The sequence below is a fragment of the Poecilia reticulata genome, chromosome 22 (assembly GCF_904066995.2).
Source record: "Poecilia reticulata chromosome 22, P_reticulata-male-v2, whole genome shotgun sequence".
Lineage (NCBI taxonomy): Eukaryota > Metazoa > Chordata > Actinopteri > Cyprinodontiformes > Poeciliidae > Poecilia > Poecilia reticulata.
Genome location: NC_088851.1, coordinates 23353558 through 23376972, shown reverse-complemented (window position 1 = coordinate 23376972; position 23415 = coordinate 23353558). Strand labels below are relative to the sequence as shown.

The window sequence follows — 23415 nt, the reverse complement described above, 5'->3', positions numbered from 1 at the left end:
CTCTTTGACAGATGTTGAGAAGATACTAAACTAAAATGCCGACTGTCAGACAAGGTTGCTGAATATTCTGAAGCAGGTTTCTTTGTTTTGTGCAGAACGGTTTAAAATCCAGTTGCTCCTCCTGGCAGCCAGTGAGCGGCTCCCTCAGGTCAGCGATCTAATCTGCCTATCTGCCTGCTACAATCTGAGCCGCCATCTCAAGCTGAGCCTGAAGGAGACTTCTGTCGGAGATATGAAACTCTGAGACCAAACGTGTTGTGTTTCTGATAGACTTGCCTGCCAGCTTTGTTTTAAAAAAAATCCAATAAAAGCTGGTTAGAAGAAGAAAAGAAAAAAACGCTGTTCTTCCTGCAGGTTATAACTGAGTGGCAGATTTTAAATGTTAGAAACTTTTCTCGACGAAATCACGTTTTATAAAACCTCTGCTGACTTTCTGTGCTCATGCTGTGGAAAACGGAGCATACGAGTTTTGTTTTTTTTTCCTCCCTTTGTGGAAGCTTGTGTGATCAATCATCGCATTGCTTTGTAAATTTTTTATGAAGGGAAGTTGAGACTTCTCTTCCTACAGTTTCCATGTCTCATACTTCCTCCTGAGTTTGGAGTTGAACAATAAATCAGCGTTGCATATCACACACAGAAGTAACAGGAGCAGATTCATCACATACAACATGTTTCTTTGCTTTCTTGTTTTTTTCCTGTGTGCAAGCACAGGTAAGTAAAATGTCTCAAGGCTGAAAGTGAGAGCAGCTGTTTTTTTGATGCCTTTTAAAATCTCTTAAAATGTCTTTGCAGTGAAATTTGTGAGTACTAATTCATCCACAACTACAAAACTGATGAGCACAACTTCGACAGAAGGTAATCCACACCTGGATTTCTTTTTTCTTAGTTCATTTAAAAGACAGCGGTAGCTTTGAAAAGGTAAAGCTGAGGTTTAAACCAGCAGAGATTTGTAGGCCTAGATTGTTCCCTTTTTATGGACACATTCATTAAAAAATGCAGGTTTTCTACACAATCTGAACAAATATGGAATCTGTTTTTTGGGGGGAAAATTGGGCATGGAATAAAGTTTAATTTTGAAGAGAGAAAACGTCATTTCTAAAAATGATGTGCTTTCAACACACATTTTTTATTAATGTCCTTAATTGTTGAGGTTTCTAAAAAAAAAACATGCAGTTAAATACCTGGATTATGTAAAACCCTCAAGGCTTCAAATCAAGCCTGGATTAGATACAATACCAATAACTGAAAATGTGAACAGATACCAGTTTAACGCTGGATAAACCACTCCAAGCCTCAAACTATTAAAGTAAAAGTTAATCAAACATTGTCCAGGTGCAAGAAAAAAGTAATAAAGCATCAATTTATTAAATCAGTAAATGATTTAAGGTCTGCCTTGCTCCCTTGAACAAGCTAAGATGAATCTGTGTGCTATACAAAACATGTTAATTACATTTAATACACAAAATTCTGATGAGTTCTGCCTGTTTTGAGCTCATTAAGGAATGTGCTGTTTGAGCTGCTGCTGGTCTCGCCCTCCTAACTCAGGGTTTAGCGCCTCAGACACTGAACATGGCTACAAGCAGACACACAGTGGTACAAGCTTACATATCTGACCGCGAAGCACAACCAAAGCAACATCTCTTTCTGAGATTTCCATTTTCAGTAAGATCGTACAACATAGATTTGTTTCAGTTTGTTTAAGCATATGAGGAAAGTGTTTATAAACAGAAAACCCAACTGGTCACCATAATCTCATGATCTAGACCCAAAATGACTCTTCATTTTGTCTGATATTTCCAATAAAAACAATTAAACATAGCGCTAGTTGTGCTGTTTAAAGTTTATATAGGAAAATGATGCAGTACAGTTACCATTTATGTGTGAAATATTCATTGTAAAACAAGATTATGACAGATCATGAATCTCTAAACTGAGCTTAGTAAAACTAAAAGCGACAAACAAAATAAAACCCTGCTTTGCTCCAATTTTTTTATGAAAATATTCTATTTTTCTTATCTTCTTCTGCCTCTTTCCACCATAGCACCAACAACAATAGCGACAACAATACCACTGGATTGCCTCCATCTTGTGGCCACACCAGACTACCCAGTTGCTGCAGGTCTAACAGTCGAGCTACACTGTCAAACAATAATCCCACCACAAAACATTATCTGGTCCAGGTACCAACTTCAAAATCAGAGCTGGGAAAATGTGGGTTCGGGTCAGGTACTGCTCCTCACCGAGCCCAAACAAACTGGGATGTACAGGTGTGAACTCCGCATTGGGAATGTGAAGCGCGTGAGCCAGAATCACACCGTGTACATCGTCTCCATATCAACAGCAGGTCGGTTGGTTTCTTAAATAATCTTTTCTCTGTTATTACCTGTTTTTACACGATGACAATACATTTCAGAACAAATTCTCAGTTGGGTCAGATTTCTAAACTGTAGAGAACACCTCACCTATCCCCAGAACATTATTTATAGATTCACCAATTCTCTGGAAATTAACTCAAAATTTTCAGAAAACATTTGAAGATTTCCATATCTGAAATATTTTTTAAAAAATGCAGTTTGTGAGAATCAATTGGCCCTGATTATTCTTATTTTGATTTATCAGTTATTGGCCAAAGCTTATATCTAATCCACCAATATCATTTACTGCCACACTGTCCACTTTAGCTCTGCCATGCCAGAGGGTTGACAGACAGATTCGCCTACCACATCAAGTCTGCAGTAGTCACCCCTCTGTGGCCAATTTAGCAACTTTGTTCAATGTTTTGCAGGAAAATTAGATGTGTTTATTAGGACTTTAATAATTGCCAGTTATTTTTCACCCATCTTCTGTACACCCTTGTCCCTAGCAGTGCTGGTGTTAGGTTTATTCTTCAAATAAACTCTGAAATGACCACAAGGACACAAAAGCCTGTCTGCAGCAAGGGGAGAAGCCTGTCAGACTGAGCTGCGTCAGACGAGCTAACGCCAACGGGGTCTTGCAACTCTTCAATATTTATTCACTTCTAAGCACAGGCGTGTCGTCATAGTGATAATTCAAGAGCAAAAACAAGCATAGGAAAATGCATTCCATATGGGGAAACTCTTCAAGAAAGCTGCGTTTGACATTTACAGAGGATGTCACCCATCTTGAAAGCCAGGCCCGTGCAGAGGCCACTAAAGGGGCAGGTGCTCAAAAACTAAAAAAGGGCACATCTAACCGCATTCTAGGACAGAATAGTAACAAAGCCACTCAACTTTCAGAGTTTAATAAACAATGATAAATTACAAAAATGTGACATATGCAATCAAAGCTAAGGAACATCCCCATATAGAGCATAACACTATGCCTATGTAAGATATTTTATTAGTAATTTCTTTCTGCATGTCTATTTTGTTATAGGAAAGTTTTGCAATATTCAAACCCGCAATTTAGCAAGATATGTAAATCAGAGCTGGACCACCAGACATATTTTGTCTTTACTGAATTACACTAATAAAAATATAAACAAGGGCACAATGCAACCTTTTAGTGGACTGTAATCTATAAAACAAAGATCTGCCTGTTTGCTATACCTGCAGTGGCGATGAAGACGGTCGATTCAGGAAAGCAGAGCTGCATCAAACTTTAACGTGGAACTGCAAAAAACGAAAAAAACAAAAGCAAAAATTGAATTGTTAATGCATGTCACCATGAGAAAAGCCTACTGAGTTTTCACAACACAACAAAAGATTTCTGATGTGTGCAAATAAATGTTTATGTTTGGTAAAAAATTAGTTATTTAATTTTAAAAAAGTCTTTTAAACAAAACTTTTTTTTTTAAAAGGAATCATTACAATTCCAAAAGTTTTGATTACAATTTTATTTTACTTAACTGAGGTTAGTTTTTTTTTCTTCCATTGAATAATTGGGAAACAAATTTAACTTCATACTCTGCAAACCAGACCCTAAACTTAAAGTCTGAGTTGAGTTTTTTTCCCGTTCATTAAGTTCACTTTTATTACATTCATTATATCTATCATGGTAATTCAGGGTGAGTTATTTTTAATTCTAAATAAATATCCTTGTTGGACTTTTATTTAAGCGTTATTCTCCTTCAAGATACATTTACCCAACGCCAGAATAAATGAAATGTACATTATGTAGCAAAGGAAATTAGAAGATTGGACATATATCCATTATGGAGATGATCGGTTTTGGACGGGCGATGTGCCCTTATTGCATAATAAATACTAAAGAATGGCGGCTATCATTAACGATACAGGGAAGAAGCTTTTAGTCATTTAGCTTTGCTAGCAAAGTCGTTAGCCATCAGCTAACGACTGAATCTATCAGTCTAACGATTAACGACTGAATCTAAACCCTGAATCTATCAGGGTCATCAACAACAGCCTAATATCTGTATGATAGAAACACTGAATCGATAGATAAGAACAGTTTCTCCTCACCTGGCTGTCTGTCTCCTCCCGCTCAGTAGTTCTTCAGAGAAAGGCAGAGGCCTGTCAGTGTCTGTTGTATTTCATTACCTCTCTGCTTAACCCTCCTGTTGTCCTCGGGTCAAAATGACGGAGATTTGTATGTGTTTTCCCTATACACAGAAAATGAGGACAACAGGAGGCTACTTCGTGCTGAAGCAGTAACGATACTTCAATGTTTCTGTCGTCTGACAAGTAGCAAGTCTACTCCACTTTATTCACCAAAGACGTTTTTTTTATTTATTTTATAATTCACCAAAAACTGTTATGTGATCTGGAACGTTCTCTACGTTGAGCTCCAGTTAGCTTCCTTATCTCACTGCGCGAGAGGCAACTGCGTCATGCGTCACGTGCAAAAGGTCAAAGGTAACAAGGTGACCGGCTTATTATGTTGCACAAAAAAGAAACAAAAAAGCACAGAATTTTAGCACATGTTTTTTGTGTCAGAAGAGGCCTTAGGAAATAATAATACAAAATAAAAAAAATTGACCAAAAGGGCACTTTGGGGCAAGGAGCAAAAAGGGCAGGTGCTCAAGCACCACCAGCTCCACCCTCTGCATGTGCCTGTTGAAAGCATTTTACTCTTTATCTGGAAACATTTTTAACAGGGAATCACAACTTATTACATGCAAACTCCATGCAAAAAGACTCCGGGCCAGGAATCAAACCCAGAACCTTCTTGCTGCAATGCAACAGTGCTACCAACTGCACCACTGTGCAGCCCACCAGTTATTTAAAAAAAAAATCTTTATTGACCAAAATTTAAATTGACAGGTCGGTGATCTGCCAGAAAACTGCAATCAGTGCAAATCTTTATGTTACTATGTTTGAGTTTCATCATATGAACTGAATAACTGAGCTGAACTAACTTTTGCTCAAGTTATCAAGTTAAACCTTCTGCATTATAAAATCTACCAAATCTTCCTTAAGTTTAGATAATAAACTAACAACTGAACCAGACTGAAAAATCTTCAAAACTGGACCATACAATAACCGTATTGTCTGTTTTCTTGTCTGTTGTTCCATTAAAACTTGAAGTTTTTTGTCTCTGTTGACAATCTGTTTCCCCATCTTGTTTCCCTAGGAGAGAAGTTAGGAAAAGCCGCCTTTGCCTTTACTATCTTGATCTTGATTGGCATCATTGCCGGTATGGGTTGGTTCTTTTGGGAAAGATCTGGCAACAAACTAAGCACTTTGGACGCTCCAAAGAAAGGTAAAGATAAATCTGGTTGAGTCAAATTCTTATTTAAAGCTTTTGTGAATCTTTAAAATTTATTTGTTTTCTATTAGACGTCCCGCCGCCATCTGAAGTGATCCCAAAGTGAGTTTCATTCTTGAATCTCTCTTGGTAAAAATGTGCAATATGACAAGATTAATCAAAAATGTTCTTTCTGCAGGAATCTGCCACAGACGAGTGACGCTGATGTTGATGTCTACATGAACTATACAAGCAATGCTCAACCCTACACTGACCTCAACCCTGCCAACCTCACAAGGGACGATTTCTACTCCACTCTGTCATAAATGATGACATGAGTGGGTGTGGAGTCAAATAATTGTTTGGTTGCTATGGTCATCTCTGCAATGCTGTCTGAACTTCCGTGTTTTATGGTTTCAGTCAGATTTAATCTACTTTTGCGCATTTTTTCGCAATGTCAACGTGGTGAAAGCCTTCTGTGGTCTCTGCCCAAGTTGTCAAAAATGTTTTTGTGATTTTTTTTTTTCTTTATTCCTTATTTGTAAGCTTTGCAGTTATCTTCAAACTATCTTTCTGTGTTTTACTTGTTTAAGAAATATCTTTAATTTAGCTCTAAATATTGCAAAATGGCACATTACACAAAGTTTTTTTTTTTTTTAAGTTTTAGGTTAATGTAAGTTTTTTTTTAAGTTCCACTATCTTTTGGGATTTGGGCCAGAAAAACACTGCACAAACCTTTAAGTACTACTATTTCACGGACTTAAATAGGGCTAAGTGGTGCCACAGTGTGTAGTATTTACAATCATCCGTTTACAATCAGATTTCAGCAGTGAAACCAGCCGGAGCTCCATGTGGGGTTGCTAAGCAACGAGGAAGTAAACACCGATTGTGATTTAATAATCAGGATGTTCATTTTATTGATACCAAAAAACTTTAACTTATTTCCAAAAGTTGTTTTTCTCCAAACAGTAGAAACCTAAAAGAAACTACAAAAATGTGCAAAATGTGAATTTTGGATAATGCATCCCCTTCAAGAAAAAAAATATAAACCAAAATGAATCAATGTTAAAAAAGTAGATGAGATTTCTTTGTTTGAATGGAGCATGATGCAACGCATCTTACCCCAGGCTAAAAACATTCAAGAACAAGTAAGAAACATTCTATGGTTAGGGAATGGATGTCAAAGGCTTTGAGACTCATGCAAACCACAATAAGCACCATGTGAAGCTTTCCAGAGGAGGCAGCGTACCGTATTCACTTGCCTCAGGTAAGATCAGAGGTTAAAATAATAAAATAAAATTAATAATAAAGTAAAATATAATAATAGAAAGAAAGAGAGGCTGGGGAAAAGACCAGAAACATAGCAAGTCATATCAAGACACTTTGCGCTAATCCTGTTTTTCCATGACAAGAGTGTCAAGATTTAAAAAACCTTTCATGAAGATTTACATGGTTATCTAAAATAAAAGTTATAAAAATGCTTATACAGCTCTGGAAAAATTAAGAGACCACTTTAAAATGACCAGTTTCTCTGAGTAAAATGATCCCTTTTTTTGTTTTTTGTTTTATTCTATGAAGTACTGACAACATGTCTCCAAAATTCAACTGAAAAATTTTGTGTTCATTTGCAGAAAATGAGAAATGGTCAAAATAACGAAAAAGATGCATTGCTTTCAGATGTCAAATAATGCAAAGAAAACAAGTTCATATTCATTAGAGACAACAATCCTAATGTTTTAACTCAGGAAGAGTTCAGATATTTGGTGGAATAAGGTTTTCAATGCGGCTCAGTGCAGTGGGCTCTTAGTTTTTCTTAGAAATGTATTTTTTTTATGTCCTTCTATTTATAAAACTTCTGCTTTCTCAGGAAGAACAGAAATACTGCAGAATGCAGCAACTAAATACAACATGTGTGATGTTAATTTGCATAGTTTTATTAGCATATTATCAATGTACAATCTCTTACAAACATGTTTTTAGCCGTTGAACTATTTCACATGTTTTCACATTAAAGCCACAGAACATATATAGCACAGGCAGATAGGAAATGAGACATGGTTTCAAAATACTTAGAGACAAACTGAAGCATACAGCATGCCTTAATTCACGCTTCAAAAGTCATTGTACAATAAATAAAGTCCATCTGAGTGTAATTTAATAGAAGGTCCAGCTGTTCTGTGAGAACATTTGTGACCAAACAGGATCAGGAAGACCAAGGAACCACAGTCAGCTCAAGGAGGAAGTTGTGGAGAAATTTAAACCAAGATTAGGTTAAGAGTATGCCACACCAAGATATGTTGGTCCACCTAAACTGAGCACACCCAAAGCAAAACGTGGTGGTGGCAGCATCATGCTGAGGGGATAGAAATGGCCAGAAGATGGGGGTAAATACAGGGCAAAAACAACCTGCTGGGGCTGCAAAATGCAGGAGAGGGAAGGGAAGATTCACCGTATTCAAATTCAAAAACACTTTATTAATCCAAAAGGAAATTAAATATGACACTAAACATACAGACAGAGTTTAGATCAAAGCATATTAAGTGGTATAATGGTCTAGTCAAAGTCCACAGATGGTCTCCTTCCAATATCATTGATGATTAATAATTATGAAAATGGCACAAAATCTCAGTCTCTAGATTCTCGAAGCTGGTACAGCTAAAAATCAAATGAGGATGCATTCTGCTATATCTTTTGGTAATTTCAACATTTATATTTTCTGAAAATTTTAAACTCTTTTGCAAATTTTGGCTCCAATGAAAAGCATCAAAATTCATTGGAATTCCATAAAACTCAGCAAAGACTTTGTGCTGTTTGACAGCTCACTACTTCTGCTTACATCAACCTAGAAACTCCATTTAACTTTTAAACAAGTCACAAGGCATTCAGCTATCTTCAAAGGCTTCAGCCTTTTCATACATTTCACGGTTTTTCTAAAAACCGTGATTTAAGTTTTACGCACGTTTTTGACTGTTCTTGACTGAATTCTTCAACTGCCACAGTGCTGTCGCTTTCTCAAATTTGGCAGATTTATCACACACACACAGTGCTGCTGTTCTTACAAATTACACTCTACAGAAATAAATTACGCATCAAAACGTAGCCACAGGCATCTGGTTTAAGGGAATGTAAGCATCATTGCCATATGTTTTAGGGTTTTCTGAGTTCAGGTGCTTTCATTCTCATGGCTGTTTCGCAAGAAGCAATTTTTCTAGTTGGAGTGAAAGCTGCTGCTACAAACTATTACCACTGAAATCAAAAAGAATCTTTACAATCTGCTTTCCTATAAAATACATTACATCTTGTGATAATAATACAACAAACTCAAGGAGTTTCAATACTTTTAAAAGATATAGCAAAACCAGAACTACACTATCAACTTAAATAATGAAGTAGAAAATCACAGAAAACCTTAATTGTGCAGTTTTTTGGCAACAGGAAGCGCTCAAGGTTCAAGGTTGGAGCATTTCAGTGGAAGTTCACTCACTGCAGCTGCAGCTTGTTGCAAGAACAAATGGTACAATAAAATAAAAGAGAGATCAGATATGTTGATAGACAAGTCTAAATCAAAGTAATTAATAAACAGCTTATTACATTCCAGGAGCATTTTTCTGTTATCTGATTGTTGCTTTACGGCTTGTTTTAAAGGACTGCAGTCATACATTTAGCAAACTCAAACATGGGCCAAGATGCACTGCCTGGCAGAGAAGTAACAGTAACAGTTTGTGTTGCACCAAAGTATGAGAAGACACAAGGCAGAGGCAAAACAAACATATGAAAATTTTAAAAAATATATATGGAAAATTACAAAAGAATTAGAAAAGCAGATGTGGTATTTGGTCAAATGAATCCTGGTGTGAAGCAGGCCCGGCGGCATGGGTGGGCATCGGGGGGCATTGCCCTCCCACAGAGTCAGCCGTGCCCCCCCGGACTGGAAGCTCTTTGCTGTTTTTACCTTAAAGTAGCCGACTCTCTGTTAATCCCTTATCGATTTGATACAGTAGGAGCTTCTGCACTTCCCATATCTGTTTCCTCTGTCACTTTTTTTAGCAGTTAAAACTGTCTAACCGTTATTTACGCATCGCAACCTGTTTTTCCGAGCCGCCTTTAAACGCAACATTAGTGCCAAGACGCTCGCTCTGGGTTTACACCTGTGCGGCAGCGAAGGAGACCTGCTGCTGCTGCGCAGAGCTACGCAGGTGTGTTAGAACCATGGCAACAAACCAGCAAAACGCAAATAACTGCAGTTTTCCCCCCCAAACTAACCGACTGAGTTGAGTAATGCTGTTGGATGCAGACAATGTTTGCTAAAAGATGACTAGCTAATACCAAAACAGAAAGGTAAAAGAATCAGTAGTCCTGTTCAGTATGTGACATGTCCCAATAAAGACACCTGTTCTCAAGTGTTCTTGAGTCTGTCATTGAGTTATTCCTCATCCGGCTGTGGGTGGATACTCTGAAGTCTCTGGCTGTGGTTCCTGCTGTCCATGGATACTTGGATGTTCTCTGAGTGGGAGCAAGCCTCTCCTCTTGATAACTTTTTGATGTGCTGCACAATGAACGTCCTGAACTTCCTTGTGGCAAAGAAATACACCACAGGATCCAGAATACAGTTGAAGCCCATCAGAAGCAAAGTGATCTGATGGGCGTCGTTGAGTGCCTGCCGTGTGTCCTGGCTCCAGTTTACATGACCCCAGCCCTCCTTTATATTCAGCACAGCCAGCACCCAGGGGCCCTGGACGACGTGGTGGGGCATAAAGCACAACACGAACACCCCCACCACCGCCAGGAGCAGCTGGAGAGCCCTCCTCTTCACACCTCTGGCCTTATTGGGCCTTTTAAACGTAGACGTAAACGTCCTGTTGGACTTGATTGTGTCAGAGAAAGCATCTGACTGAGGCATACTCTGAGAAAGCAAGTTTCGGGCAATCAGGAAATTGCACACCACAACAAGAAAAAACACAACAAAAAACATCGCAATTATTAAGAAATGCGTAATTGCCACTTTAATCTTTTCATGCTCCGTTTGATTGTGGTACGCTTCGAAGCATCGAGTTACGTTTCCGTCATCGTTGGTACCTGGTCCTATGAAGAAGGGGATGGACAATGAAATGGTAAACACCCAGATTACGACACATACGATGATCCCACGGCGCCTGTGGTCTGACGAGGCTGCGTCCAGAGGCTGAGCGACCGCCCAGTACCGGTTGAGACTGATCGCTCCGAGGAACAGGATGGTGCCATAGTTGTTGATGAAAAATAACGATCCTGCCAGCTGGCACATGAAATCCTGGAAGACCCAATCCCCCTTACGCCTGTAGTACCCAATCCAGAAGGGCAGCGCACAAACAAACAGGAGGTCAGCGATGGTCAGGTTGGTCATGTAGATGCGTATTTCTCCCATGGCCTTTGCTTCACGGAGACACCGCAGGACGAACAGCACGTAAAGATTGGCGAAGAAGCCCACAACAAAGATGATGCTGTACACAACTGGGAAGAGCACGTAGCGAAACTCCGAGTCCAGAAAGGTGGAGCTGGCGTCTGCACCCATCGTTTCTACCTGAGGGAGAGAAAGTAACACATGAATAGTGTTAGAAGCAGTTCAACGACAAGACAGGAAGAGAGCAACTGGGTTCGAGAGTTATTTTGAGGTTTTTCTCAGGATGTGAAAGTTAAGTAAGTCAGCACATTCTAAAAAAGTTGATAGGACAGTGAGGAAAGTGACTTTCTGGTTATTAGTCAGAGCCGTGCAAATAAAAGGAGCCAGAGGTCAACTCTAACGATCCAGAGATGAAACAGCAGCTGTTCGATTAGGCAGATGGGCTCTAATAGATTAAAACCTCTGTTTGAAACAAATATATAATTTTACATTTGCTTCCTTATTTTACTCACTTTCTAACCTTTTGTTATTTTTATTATGATTCAACCTAATTTCTTAGGTTGAATCATAATCATAATTAGCATTATAAAATGCTAATTATAAATAATTAGATTTATAATTAGCATTTTGAACATTTCTGTTGCTAATTTCTTTTCAGTTTTTGTCTTCATCTAAGCATATATTTGTGTGCTTTATTAATGTTAACATAATAAACTTAACTTAAAATCTTGAATTTAATAGTGATTTGCACCACTAATCAACTCATTTCACTTGAAATGTGAATACTTTGAGTCTTGATTTTTTTTTAAATTACGTTAGCCGTGGCTGTTTTTATAGAAAATAATATTTTTGAGTTTGTCACAGCTACAAACTCAGTCTGTCTGAATGCAGTGGTGGACTGGATGAATTAAAAAATGATACATAATGAAACTGATCTTCTTTTTAAATTCCAGAGAAAGGCTTTTACGTACAACATGTTGGTCACTTATCATCACTGACAGGTTGCAGACTTTGTTTCTTTGTACTTTTACTCAGCAAACCACACAAAGGAAACACATTTTGCTTCACACCTTCCTGTCTGACTGTGCACTTTGCTTCATTTAATCTTTTCAATCTTACTAGAACTGAACTTCAAAGAACATCTTAGAGGTGACTGTCGTTAATAACATTTTTCCTTTAACACAACTTCTTTATTATTTCTGAGAGTTTGCACCACAAACTCTCACCGATGCCCCAAAACAGGATGAGGCAGCTGCTGAATATTCACCAGCAGAAACATTATTTTGTCACATTTGCTGTATAAACCAAACCATATAAACCAAGATTATCTAAGAGTTAAAGTCGGACAAAAGCGATGCATCAAATCGCAAAAGTTGTTGCAAGAGATTTGTTCTACAAGAGATATTTGATTGGATGTCGTATTTAAATTGTCCTGCACTCATATTCCGCATGCAAGTCACATATTTTGATTTGTCTGTTTGCTCTTGAAGCACACCACAAGTAACATGAAAATGAAATCATGGGAAAGAAAAGAAGAAGTTGATGCAGTCAAAGAAATGTACACAGTAAAAATGCCAGTGTTGAATTAACACCCAAAAGTGTCTATATGTGTCCAAGTCAGCTGGTGTTAAATTCAACAATACAGAGTGTCGCATTAACATTACAACGGTGTTAGTGTTAAAATACATTAAAAGTAACAACAGTGTAGTGTTGATCACAAAACACAATGCGGTGTTAAAAAAGTAAATAATTGACCCCACAAGGTGTCAATATCAATCAAATCCAGTGGAAAATATTCAAAGCAATACACAAAAATGGAAAGTTTAACTTTTCTTAAACCCATTTCAGTATTATAGACCAATGTTAATTTAACAAAAAAAAATGGGTGTCCATCTTTTAACACTTTCAGAAGTGTTTCTGTAACACCTGCTGACTTGGACACATATAAACCTTTTGGGTGTTAATTCAACACTGGCATTTTTACTGTGTAGGATCGTAGTAGCATGCTTCCCTGATCTCAACCAATATTTATGATCAAACCTGTAAGGAATTCAAACCAGAAGACCAGAAATCAAATTATTACAAGACGAAGCACTAAAACAGAATTACAAGAGGAAGCATTAAAACCTCCAAGTGGTTGTGGCGTTCAGAAAAAATGGTAATTTGTTGAAAAGCGTTTTTTACCACTAAGTGAAAATCATCTAATTTCTTGTAATTAGATGAATCTGGCTGTTAGCCTCCATTAATTGAGAAGAAAGCCGGATGCCACGATGCATTAGCTTACCCTCCGGTTATCTGATCTCCAATAATTATTATTTTTATTTCTGCTAAGTTCAGATTCTGGGTTTTGCTAATGTGCAGTTGGGCCTGAACATTTTCCAACATTTTCCAAAGAATGTAAACTATAAAATGAAACTTTTTTATTCTATCATGGTTCGTTGTTATCGTCTGTTGGCGACTGTTTCAGTAAAAACATTAAGAAGTTATTAAAAGTTTCAGGAGATTGTTCCAAACAAGCATTCTGAGAAATGAAGTGTGTAAAATAACAAGCTAGAATTATTTCCGTAAGATGACGTGACATGTTCTTTGACACTGTTCTCTGAAGCCACCATTATTTCTCAATTTCATGTGAAAATTGCAGTTTGTCTTTTCCCACCTCAGAAACTCTACCAGAGAATGTTAATTATTCATACTTTTGTTGTGAACTGTATTGGTTATGACAGATTATCATTATTTACTTATAATCATATTTTAGCAATGATATATTGCATAAATATACACCAACTATTATAATCAGATTTTAAAAATGCAGCTAAAGATATAAAATATACACCGACTCTAATTTTTGACTCACTTAATCTTTAAATTTTGGGCTTGTACTTGGATTACTTAATAAATGTATTTAATCATCTCAGTCAGATTTATTCATCCCACGGAGGCATATTACGGACAACACCAAGAAATATAATTCAGTATAAAGACTTATTTTCAGTTTTGTCTGAATGTATGCTCTTTTTACAACTGAGGTTAGTTTTAAATATCAGAAAGCAATTTTTTTCCTAAGCATTTTAAGGCTATTTTGACCACATGACATGGATGTTGATTAAAAAAACAGAATTACTGAATTACTTTATATATACTCGCACCATAATTATTCACTTTTTTTTCTTTTAAAATATATATTTTTAAAAAATGCTTAACTGACTCAGTTAAATTACATTGTCTAGATGTTTGTGTAGTTGGTTCAACTATCATCAATTTATAGGATGAAAAATCTGCCATCAATTAAACTGAGTTGATCAAATTGATTGTTTTTTTCAGTGCAGCTGACTGTGAGAAAATGTTAGCAAAAATAAACAAATAAAATCTACAAAGTTTTTTTTCCCTTTTACAAAATAAATGTGTTAAACATTTCTAAATAACTTTGTAGGGTCTTTTGGAGCCATTGCACAATACATGCATAATTTCGAAATGACATCAAACTTATATAATGATGTGTTGATAGTTATGTTCTTCCTTGTGAAATCAGCTCACTCTCTGAACAACAAGAAGAATTCAGTGGTAACATTGTATTAATCTGCATTTTCCATTTTTTCCCCATTCGTCACCTGATTAGTCAGACTTACTTGGAAACCACCAAGTTGGATGAGTTCATCTCTGCTGGGTCGACATCATAATTTCATAAGTTAGTCACTGTTTACTCACTGTTGACTCACTGTAAACTCAGCGTTTTACCGTAAGAAAAGGTTTAAACTCGCAGTGACTCCATTTTTAAAACTTACTGGATAAATGTTGGGACTGAAAGACATGAAATCTACCTTAGTAGCAAATTGTGTTAGGTTTTTATTAATTTTAGTTGAATAAACTAGAGTTTTTATGTCAGCACTTAAAGAAAACTGAAAAAAGAAAAAGACAGGAGTGGGAACTATATCCCAGAATGCTTAGCGGCATGTTTCTGTATCCTGAGATGGAAGTGTGTTACATTGATCTGTGTTTTATTATTGTTTATTTCTATGTCCTGTTCTGACTAAATGTTTTTTAGCTGAATTCATTGTGACGTTTAATAAAATTCATTATCAGATCAGAAATTTTGTTACTGCAATTTGAAACAAGAATTTAAATGATTCTAAAGTAAAATAAGTCGTTATTTTAACGTGATAATCTGAGTAAAAATAGTAGAAGAATTTGGCTCTTCGGTGAGGACAGTCTTTTCTTGCATATTGTGAAATAATTATATGGTTAAGTTAAAACTCACAATTCAAGAATAATAAACAGCAAAAGCAATGTTTAGACAACTTGTCTCTTGTTGTTAAATCTACTTAATGAACTTCAATTTCTGAGTTAAAACAAACTATTTTCTAGTTGGCTTTCATTTCCAAGTTAAACCACCTTCAAATGTTTTACAGTGTAGACTGAAATTTTACGTCCATAGACAGAAGGCAAGTTGTTACTGTAGAAAATAAAGAGAATTTGACCCAGTATAGAGCCCTGTGGGACACCAGTTCATAAAAATAGCACTTCAGATTTATAAATTTTGGTTTTCAAAGCTTTTGAACAAAATAAACTGTAAGATTTTAACATATTAACGTCAATAGAACATTTTAAAACAACAAATGGGTTAAGTAGAATGTAATAGTGATAAGTTTTGTCTAACTTCTGGTTCAATCTATCTTTAAATAGCTGGAAGTAGAGATGATCATGATCAAAAACAGATCTTATTGACAGATTTCATTCAGTTTCAGGCCCATTGTTTTTTCTGTTGGTTTGCAGGAAAGCTGTGATGTCTGGACATAAATTTGATGGAGCTTATTAGTTTTCTGCATCATGGGATTTGTAGTTTTGTCAAAGCACAATAAAACCTCAATTACCCATCAAAAACCGCAAAACAAGTAGATATCACTTATTGATGAAAAAGATGATAAATAAATGACTGCACATTACAAGCGATAGCTAAGACGTATAAAATCTGGGAATATTTAAGATTACTTTTTAAAACCCTGTGTATATTTCCTGAATGCACCTTTAAAACTGGACCGTTTGTTAAAATGCTGTCCACTAGTTACAGACAATGCAGAGGGAAAGTAAAGTAGACAATCTTCAGTAGCTGGATCAAGAGATTCAACACTCTGACATGAGTTCTTGGCCAAAGAAATGCCTTAGCTAAACTGCTAAATATAGGCAAACCACACCTAAAGTTTAAATCTATGTCAATGAGAAATCAGAAACAGAATTAGAGTGACCAGAGACCTAAATACAGCCCACATCTTCCTGTTTCTATCAATTTTGAGGACATAATGTTCCTTTGCTGCCTACTTATAGTATGTAAAAGTAGTTCCTACAAATTAAATGCTAAATGTCACTTTTAACCGCTACTATAGTCTCAAAAATGATTTAACCTCTTCAGTACTAAGAGCAGTCACTGAAATCACTGTCCTGTTTGAAGGTCCAGTAATTCCCCGGCTTCAGCTTCCTCCCAGAGAGCAGGATATTTTCCCACTGTGATGGTTGAATACATCTTGGCTGCAATATTCCAGCGCCAGAAGAAGAAAGGCAGCTCCAGAGCATCACAAAGCCACCACCATGCTTCACTACAGGCATGCTTTAGCGTTTAGCATGTGCCTCAGTGTTAAAGAGGAAACTTTAACCACTTAGTCCTGCAGGTGTGGTGGAGTCACTCGAGTCTTTAACTTAATGCATCTTTTTCCTTATTTTTTGCAAAAGGTAGTGTTAAGGAAGAATTTTTATATTACTGGTAAATTTAGCAAAACTCTGGCTCTGATACTTCCTTTTGATCCCGGGTTCTCTCGCGTGGCCACGTGCGGGGACAAAAACACAACATTGCGTGTTGACGTCACAGAATTACAGAATTTAATCCAATCAGAAGAAAATATAAGATAGTACAGGAAACTGAAGAAACACAGATACAAACATTGTTACCTGAGACAAGAAGACAAAGAAATATCAAGGACGTCCTTGGAGAAAGAGCTGGTGCAGAAGTAAAATAAATCAGCTTTTTTCTGAATTGTTTCCCTTGTGCACAAACTTTTATATCTGTAGGTGTGTTTACCTCTTTAATGTATTCAAATAAGGCATATCTCTACTTGACCAATTGGAAGACATCTCTGGCCCTTTTGAATTTAGAAAAAGTCCCGCAGTTTGGTCACAAGATCAAACACCTTTTGTTAAATAAGGTAGAAGCAGACTCTCCGAATTCATGGTGGTTTATGGCTTTTCACAAATCAGTGTGAAAAGCTAGAACTTCCTACTGATTATTTCCCCGACAGACAAAGAGCAGATCAGAAGATCTTGGCAAACAATCTGCTTTAACTACAGTAAAATATATCAATAGGTCAGAATATGTTATAAATTTTAAAACTATAATTATGGTATTTCAATCAAGTCATGATAAATTCTAAAACTAACTTATTTTAAATTTATTTTCTTAACACTATCCGGCCTCCTGTGGCTCTACAGCCATCTGGGCAAAAAGAAACAGATGCAGGAACCTCACAGGTAGCTGTGAAATTCTGGTTTCTCTTCTGCTCTGCCAGGAACAAACCTTTAATACTATATTTTAATTCAATGAAAAGTTCTCCAAAAACCCAATTCGTTCTTCTGCACTCAGCATCTCCAAAGTTTAGTCCTATTATCAAACCAAAAGCAATAGATAATAAACAGAAAATAATGAAGTACAATTCCTGTTTCTAATTAGGAATTAGAAACAAATAAGAATTAAGACATTCATTCACCATAAACCTAAGTATTTTCTAATACTAAACAAAACATTTTATGTTATATTCAGTTTTTTTCACCATGTCAGATGTTAGTTTTGGAAGACTTCTCATCCTGGTTACGTGAACCGACCAAAGTTCCCTTTCTCAGAGTAATTCAAGTGATAATGTCCTCCACCTTCCTGCATATGTTAATTTATGACCTCCTGTCTTTAATGATAAGACCCCAGGGGTCTGAGCCGAAATTCTCTTGCAGATCCTCTATTCTCCTTTGTACTTTAAATACTTAACCCAGCAATAGTTCTTCGGGTTTTAAATCACTAACACAAACCTGTTCAAACTTAAGAAATTCGTTCTAAAAGGTTTAAACTGTGTTAAACACTCAAAATAATAATTTTTCTCAACAGTAGTCATGTGTTTTCTCAACTGTCTGAACTTCTCTTTTGGCTAACCTGACATGCAGTGACATGTAAGCATTACCTGTCATTAGTTGAATCATATCTCAGACCTGAGATCAAATGTGTGGTCCTTTATAGACACTGCAGTGATAATTTAGTGGTGAATTTTGAAAGAAAAAAAATCACAGTTCTGACTTTTGCCAACAAATCTGTCAGAATTGAGTCATTTGATTCATGTTTTATTCTCTCTTTGCCTGTCAGTGGTCATAATCTTATGCCTGAGTTGATCCTTTACATTTTTTAAATGGTATGAGACACCCTGTGTCTGGTTTTATGCTACAATAAATCCATAGTTTGCTTTAACAAGCAGCGATGTTTACTTAATTTTTAGATAATATATTTGACCGATATTGCTTCTGTTCTGAGCTGAAACCAATAACTTGGTTGATTTGTGGGGTAAAACTGTGAAGCTCAGTTATTATTCTCAGCGCCAAACTCCCAAAGTAAAAGTTCAGACAAACTTCGTTGCTTCAGTTTCAAGACATTTCAGGTCGTTGAGAAATTAACATCGTGACCTCAAACTTCTGCATACATATGAATAAAATAATCATTACAAATAAATGCTATTTTTCAAAAACATGACACATGGGAGAGCTCGACTTTATCGCGTCTGCTTAGATTTCTCTGTTTATCTGAGTTAATGTGGATTTAGTTGATCCACATGCTACTGTTTTTATACTGACACAAAGAAAGGCGAGAACATTACTTACCATTAAGCTTCTTCTTTTTCTCTCTGGATGACACCGACGCCTTTCCGCGAATGTGAGTCGTTGCAGCCCGGACCGGCTCCTCCAGCTGCGTCGGGGGTGTGTCCGTCTGTGAGCGTAAAGACGCAGTCGAGACTTTCTGAGAAGGAGGAAATCCCCACATGAAGCAACTGATCTCGAGTCCTCATAAAACTGTGAAGATGCCCAGGTTGTTGCAAGAGTGGAAATCTTCACTTGGTTTTGATTTCCCCCCTTCACGGAGATACGGATTTATTCTTCCGCTGAGGAAAAGAAACCAGGAGAACCGTCAGAATATCATGCTAAACTTCTGCATGCAAGCAGCATATCTGGTCAGAAACAAATGATTGTCTGATTTTTTACTTTTGAAATATAAAAAAAAAATCGGCAGAAGTTTCAATTTGTAGTGACATTCTTCATATAAAAACAAAATGCCAATCGTGTTCACATTTCTCTTTCTTCATTTATTTATTTTATTATTTTTAAATAATCTTTATTCTTGATTATTTAATAGTTATTTATTAGCATTATATATATTGGTATCATAGCTGCTTCTGTGCCTTTTTTAACTTTTGCCTTCTTTGCTATTTTTATCCTTTTTTAGCCTTTTACAATATTGTCACATTCTTAAAATAATTGGCACAAAAAATCACAATCTTTCTTTCAAAAAGATTTTCCATGCAAAAAGAATAAAAAAAACTTGATAAAAAATTATTTGTCATGATTCAATAATAATATTCTGCTCCATTAAAGTGAATTGAAAATACATTTTCTGCACTTTTTTGAAAGCTGCCTCCTGTAAACTGGACTCCATTCAAGGTTTATACGAGTCACGTTGTTTTCTTAATATCTGCTATGGTTTAGCTAAAATTACTAAGTTTTTACCAATTTTTTACATTTCAAAAAGTGTTTATCTTTCTGCAAAGATGTGGTAAAACAATGTGTTTGCTACATCTGCTTCAGCTTATCTGCTGGTATTTCTTGTTTTAAAGTTTTAGTCATTTCATTTTACATCTCAGCTGTTTTAACACTCACCTAAGCTTCAAATGCAAATTTTAGCTTGATTTGTGCTTTTTCAACTTATCTTTCTTGTCGCTTTCTGCTGATTTTTACAACAGTTTTGAACAAGTAGTTGTGAAGTAAAACAAAAAACCTCAAACTTAGTTTTAGCAAAACTGAAAGCCTGCAGAAAACTAAGCATGAGTGGAATATGACGAGTCACGGAGGGATTTCGAAACATTGAAGGAATAAAACTGCGTAGGAGTGATTGCATTCCTACATCTGAGCTACAACTTCAGTGACTGAGTTTATGGCAGCAATGTTTCACAAGAGGCACTAAATCTAATCATCTCCAGTGTGGAAGCAGAGAACGGCTTTGAAGAAGATGCATCATTCAGGAAGACATTTCTCTTTGTGACAAAGATAACTCAGAGGAGACAGAGCAGGCAGAAAGGAAGCTACTTTTCTTAGAAATCAGTGTTATAAATTGGTCTTCTTTTCTACATCAAGTAGCAGTAACTCAGATGACTCCAGGACTCAATGGCTACTTCCTATTCTTACAACATTTTATCAGCATTTCAACTCTTTCTCCCTCCATTGTTTCAAAATAAAACTGAAATGACAAACATGAGGGATTAAATGGCATGGTCGAGAACGTCAGACCTATGGGACTTCATCTACCTGATGTATGCATTTCCTGAGGTGAGGTTGCTTTTAGCTTTTGGAATACTGAAACATGAACACTTGCACTTCATGTAATGTATCTAACGTGGGAACAAGTGTAAGAATGCGACCAGGTAGCACAGAAAAAGTTGCAGGAATTATGGCTGTCTGGAAGAAATAAGTGGATGCAGCTCATATTTAGCCCTGATCCTCTCCATGACTTTTTAAATTATTACATTAAATCCCAAAACAGCTCTTGAAGGTAATTTGATTTTTCAATTTCATTTAATTAATTTAAATGAGGGATATAAGAAATTAAAAATTAATCTCCTCATCGATTCGAGATGAAAATGAGCTACAATCGATTAACTGCCATTTAGACCTTCTTTTAATGTTGTAGTTTGGCCGCCACCCAGAAGAGGGCGCCGCAGCTGGGCGCCGCTGGTCAACATAGAATCAAAGATGGCGGCCATACCAGAACGATAAAGAGAAGAAATGGTCTGAAAAGAGTCCGTTGTGGGAAGCAAAATGCACTTTAATCGGTTCTGTTTCGAAATGTGAACACTCGACATGCTGCTAAGCTCATTCATCCGAGCTGCTTAAAAGAGCAGAGTCAGCTTCAGAAATTACGGATGAAGGTGAAGATGTTATGACAAAAAATACATTTTGAGACCTTTCCTGAGTTTAAATGCATTTCCTGGAGCGAAGTTTTAATATTCCTTTAAGGGCAACCACAAACTGTACTTTTGGATGAACATCTTGCTGTAAGTGTTTTACATATTTTATTATTTTTATCTGTTTTTTCCACTCAGCAACACAAGTGGTTCCTGTTTTGTTATATTTTCTAAGCATATCTAATTTTAATAATGTGAGACAGACACAATTCCTGTTTATTCAACCAGTGTTTATTACAACTGACAAAATGTTATATATATATATATATATATATATATATATATATATATATATATATATATATAGTTGTTTTTCTCTTTTTGTTTTTATTCAGGTTATTACTTTAAAAAAATAATGTATGTTATGGAAAGACGGTCGGCCCTCTTGATACAAGTCGATCGATAAGATCAATCAACTTTGGATGAACTCATAAATAGAATTTCATCACAAATTTAAATAATCAAATAAGTTATATTTATTTATTTGACTAAAATAAAACATGAGATTGTGGGATATTAAATGCTCCACAAAAGTTTTTGGTGCAAAATCCACAAACGTTCTTTTTCCCTACCCGGAAACATTCATTCACATTTTTAACAGCATCTGTTAGTATAGTGCAGTGGCTTGTTGTTGGTCTCTTCCTGTTCAGTGCGGGTTTATTTTACATAAAAGTTTAAGTGATGGGTGTCATGCCACTAATGCCACAGGACCACAAGAGATGAAAGGAATGTGATGTTGACGTGTGAAATGTAAGATGTGATAACTACAGAAGGGTTTGTTTTTAAATGTCTACAATTATTTACGTTTCAGGTTTTGTAGCCACTTGGGATGTGTTAACCAAATTAAGCTTTTGTAACAGTTGTACTTTTAGGAAATTAAACTTTCTGTTGTGGCACATCCTTTATTTTAACCACAAGGGGGAGTCAGAGACTGAAAAGAAAAACGTTGTAATAGGAAACTGTAGTTTGAAAATGTGGCTAAGTTAAATAGTGATGGAGGGAAAAGAAAGATATTTTGTTTTTTGGGAAAGACTGGACTCATTAAGACAATTAGAAGAAAGGAAATGATGAGTAGAAACCAAGAGATGGCAGTAATGCGTCTCTTCAGTCATTTCTTTGTCCAGTAAATCTGTTTAAAGATTCTCCTGGTGTGCGCAGTGGCTGCAGGCCGAAGAATCTTTATCCATTATAATGACAAGAAAAGCAATTACCAAGTCAGATTTCTGTTCAAGTTCACAAAACTTCACCTACCATGTGTCTTTTTAATTCCTTAGTTTTGCCAGAATGACGGTGGGAAATACAACTTTACTTTATTCTGTAAAGTGAATCAGCCGATCACATGGCAGGAAATCAATGCATTCGGGTATCTAGGTGTAGTGAAGACTTGCTGAAGTTCAAATCCAGCTTCAGAGTGGAGAAAAAGAGTTAAGTGACTTGTGCAAGTTATGGATGTGCGATATAGGATCATATTCATATTATTTTAGTATAAAAGTATTGAAGTGGAAAAAGAACACTTACTAATTGAGTGGAATATATGTGTTAAAACTTATAAGGTCATTTTTGTGGATGTTATTTGTATGTAATCTTTAAAACTGTTTTTGTTTTATGCTGCTGCCTACCATTGCCAGGTCTCCCTTAAAATCTCATTTTTAAGACCTGGACCTTGCAGAGAGCAGCATTACTGGTATTAAAGCACATTCGTTGTTTAAAGGTGGAAAAGCAAAATACAGGCATTTCTCCCTTTGCAGGCATTGTCACTCCACACACGTTACATTTTTCTGCTGATTGTTTAAACCTCCTGATGACTTGATGAGTTTTTTAATCTGTGCGCGGTCCAACAGGATCTCTAACCCCCCCGCAGTCCGACCGTGATATCTGCTGCACTCTTCTTGAACATTACCTTTAAGACTAAGAGGTTAAACCAGGCCCAGATAATTAAAGTTTTTGCTCCTGCTGTTTTAATGAGCTTTTCCCTTGCACTCTCAGCCTCGCTGCTTCCAACTTGCTCTGTTTTGATGCCGGCTGGTTACGTCATCAACAAGCATGACCACGTTTAGCCAGTAGATTACAGATTAGGTTGTACAATCCTCACATCAGACATAACTGTCCTTGTGAATTTGA

At 36.4% G+C, this 23415-nt stretch overlaps 2 protein-coding genes across 3 annotated transcripts; one reads left to right on the top strand and one right to left on the bottom strand.

Annotated features, from left to right (window-relative positions):
* Window positions 1-583: 583 nt before the first annotated feature.
* LOC103458863 (uncharacterized) lies at window positions 584-6336 on the top strand. Of its 2 annotated transcripts, XM_008399974.3 has the most exons (6): window positions 584-711; window positions 793-855; window positions 2042-2344; window positions 5554-5682; window positions 5760-5790; window positions 5867-6336. In XM_008399974.3, the coding sequence occupies exons 1-6, from the start codon at window positions 669-671 to the stop codon at window positions 5991-5993; spliced, it is 696 nt and encodes a 231-aa protein (XP_008398196.1). In that variant the 5' UTR covers window positions 584-668; the 3' UTR covers window positions 5994-6336. The 2 variants fall into 2 exon arrangements, with proteins under 2 accessions (XP_008398196.1, XP_008398197.1); XM_008399975.3 differs by lacking the exon at window positions 2042-2344.
* Window positions 6337-7580: 1244 nt separating this feature from the next.
* Window positions 7581-19088, bottom strand: ptafr (platelet-activating factor receptor). The gene is made up of 2 exons (XM_008399976.2): window positions 18944-19088; window positions 7581-11224 (listed from the first exon to the last, which is right to left on the bottom strand). Exons 1-2 carry the CDS (start codon window positions 18944-18946, stop codon window positions 10091-10093), a joined length of 1137 nt encoding a protein of 378 aa, XP_008398198.1. The 5' UTR covers window positions 18947-19088; the 3' UTR covers window positions 7581-10090.
* Window positions 19089-23415: the final 4327 nt, after the last annotated feature.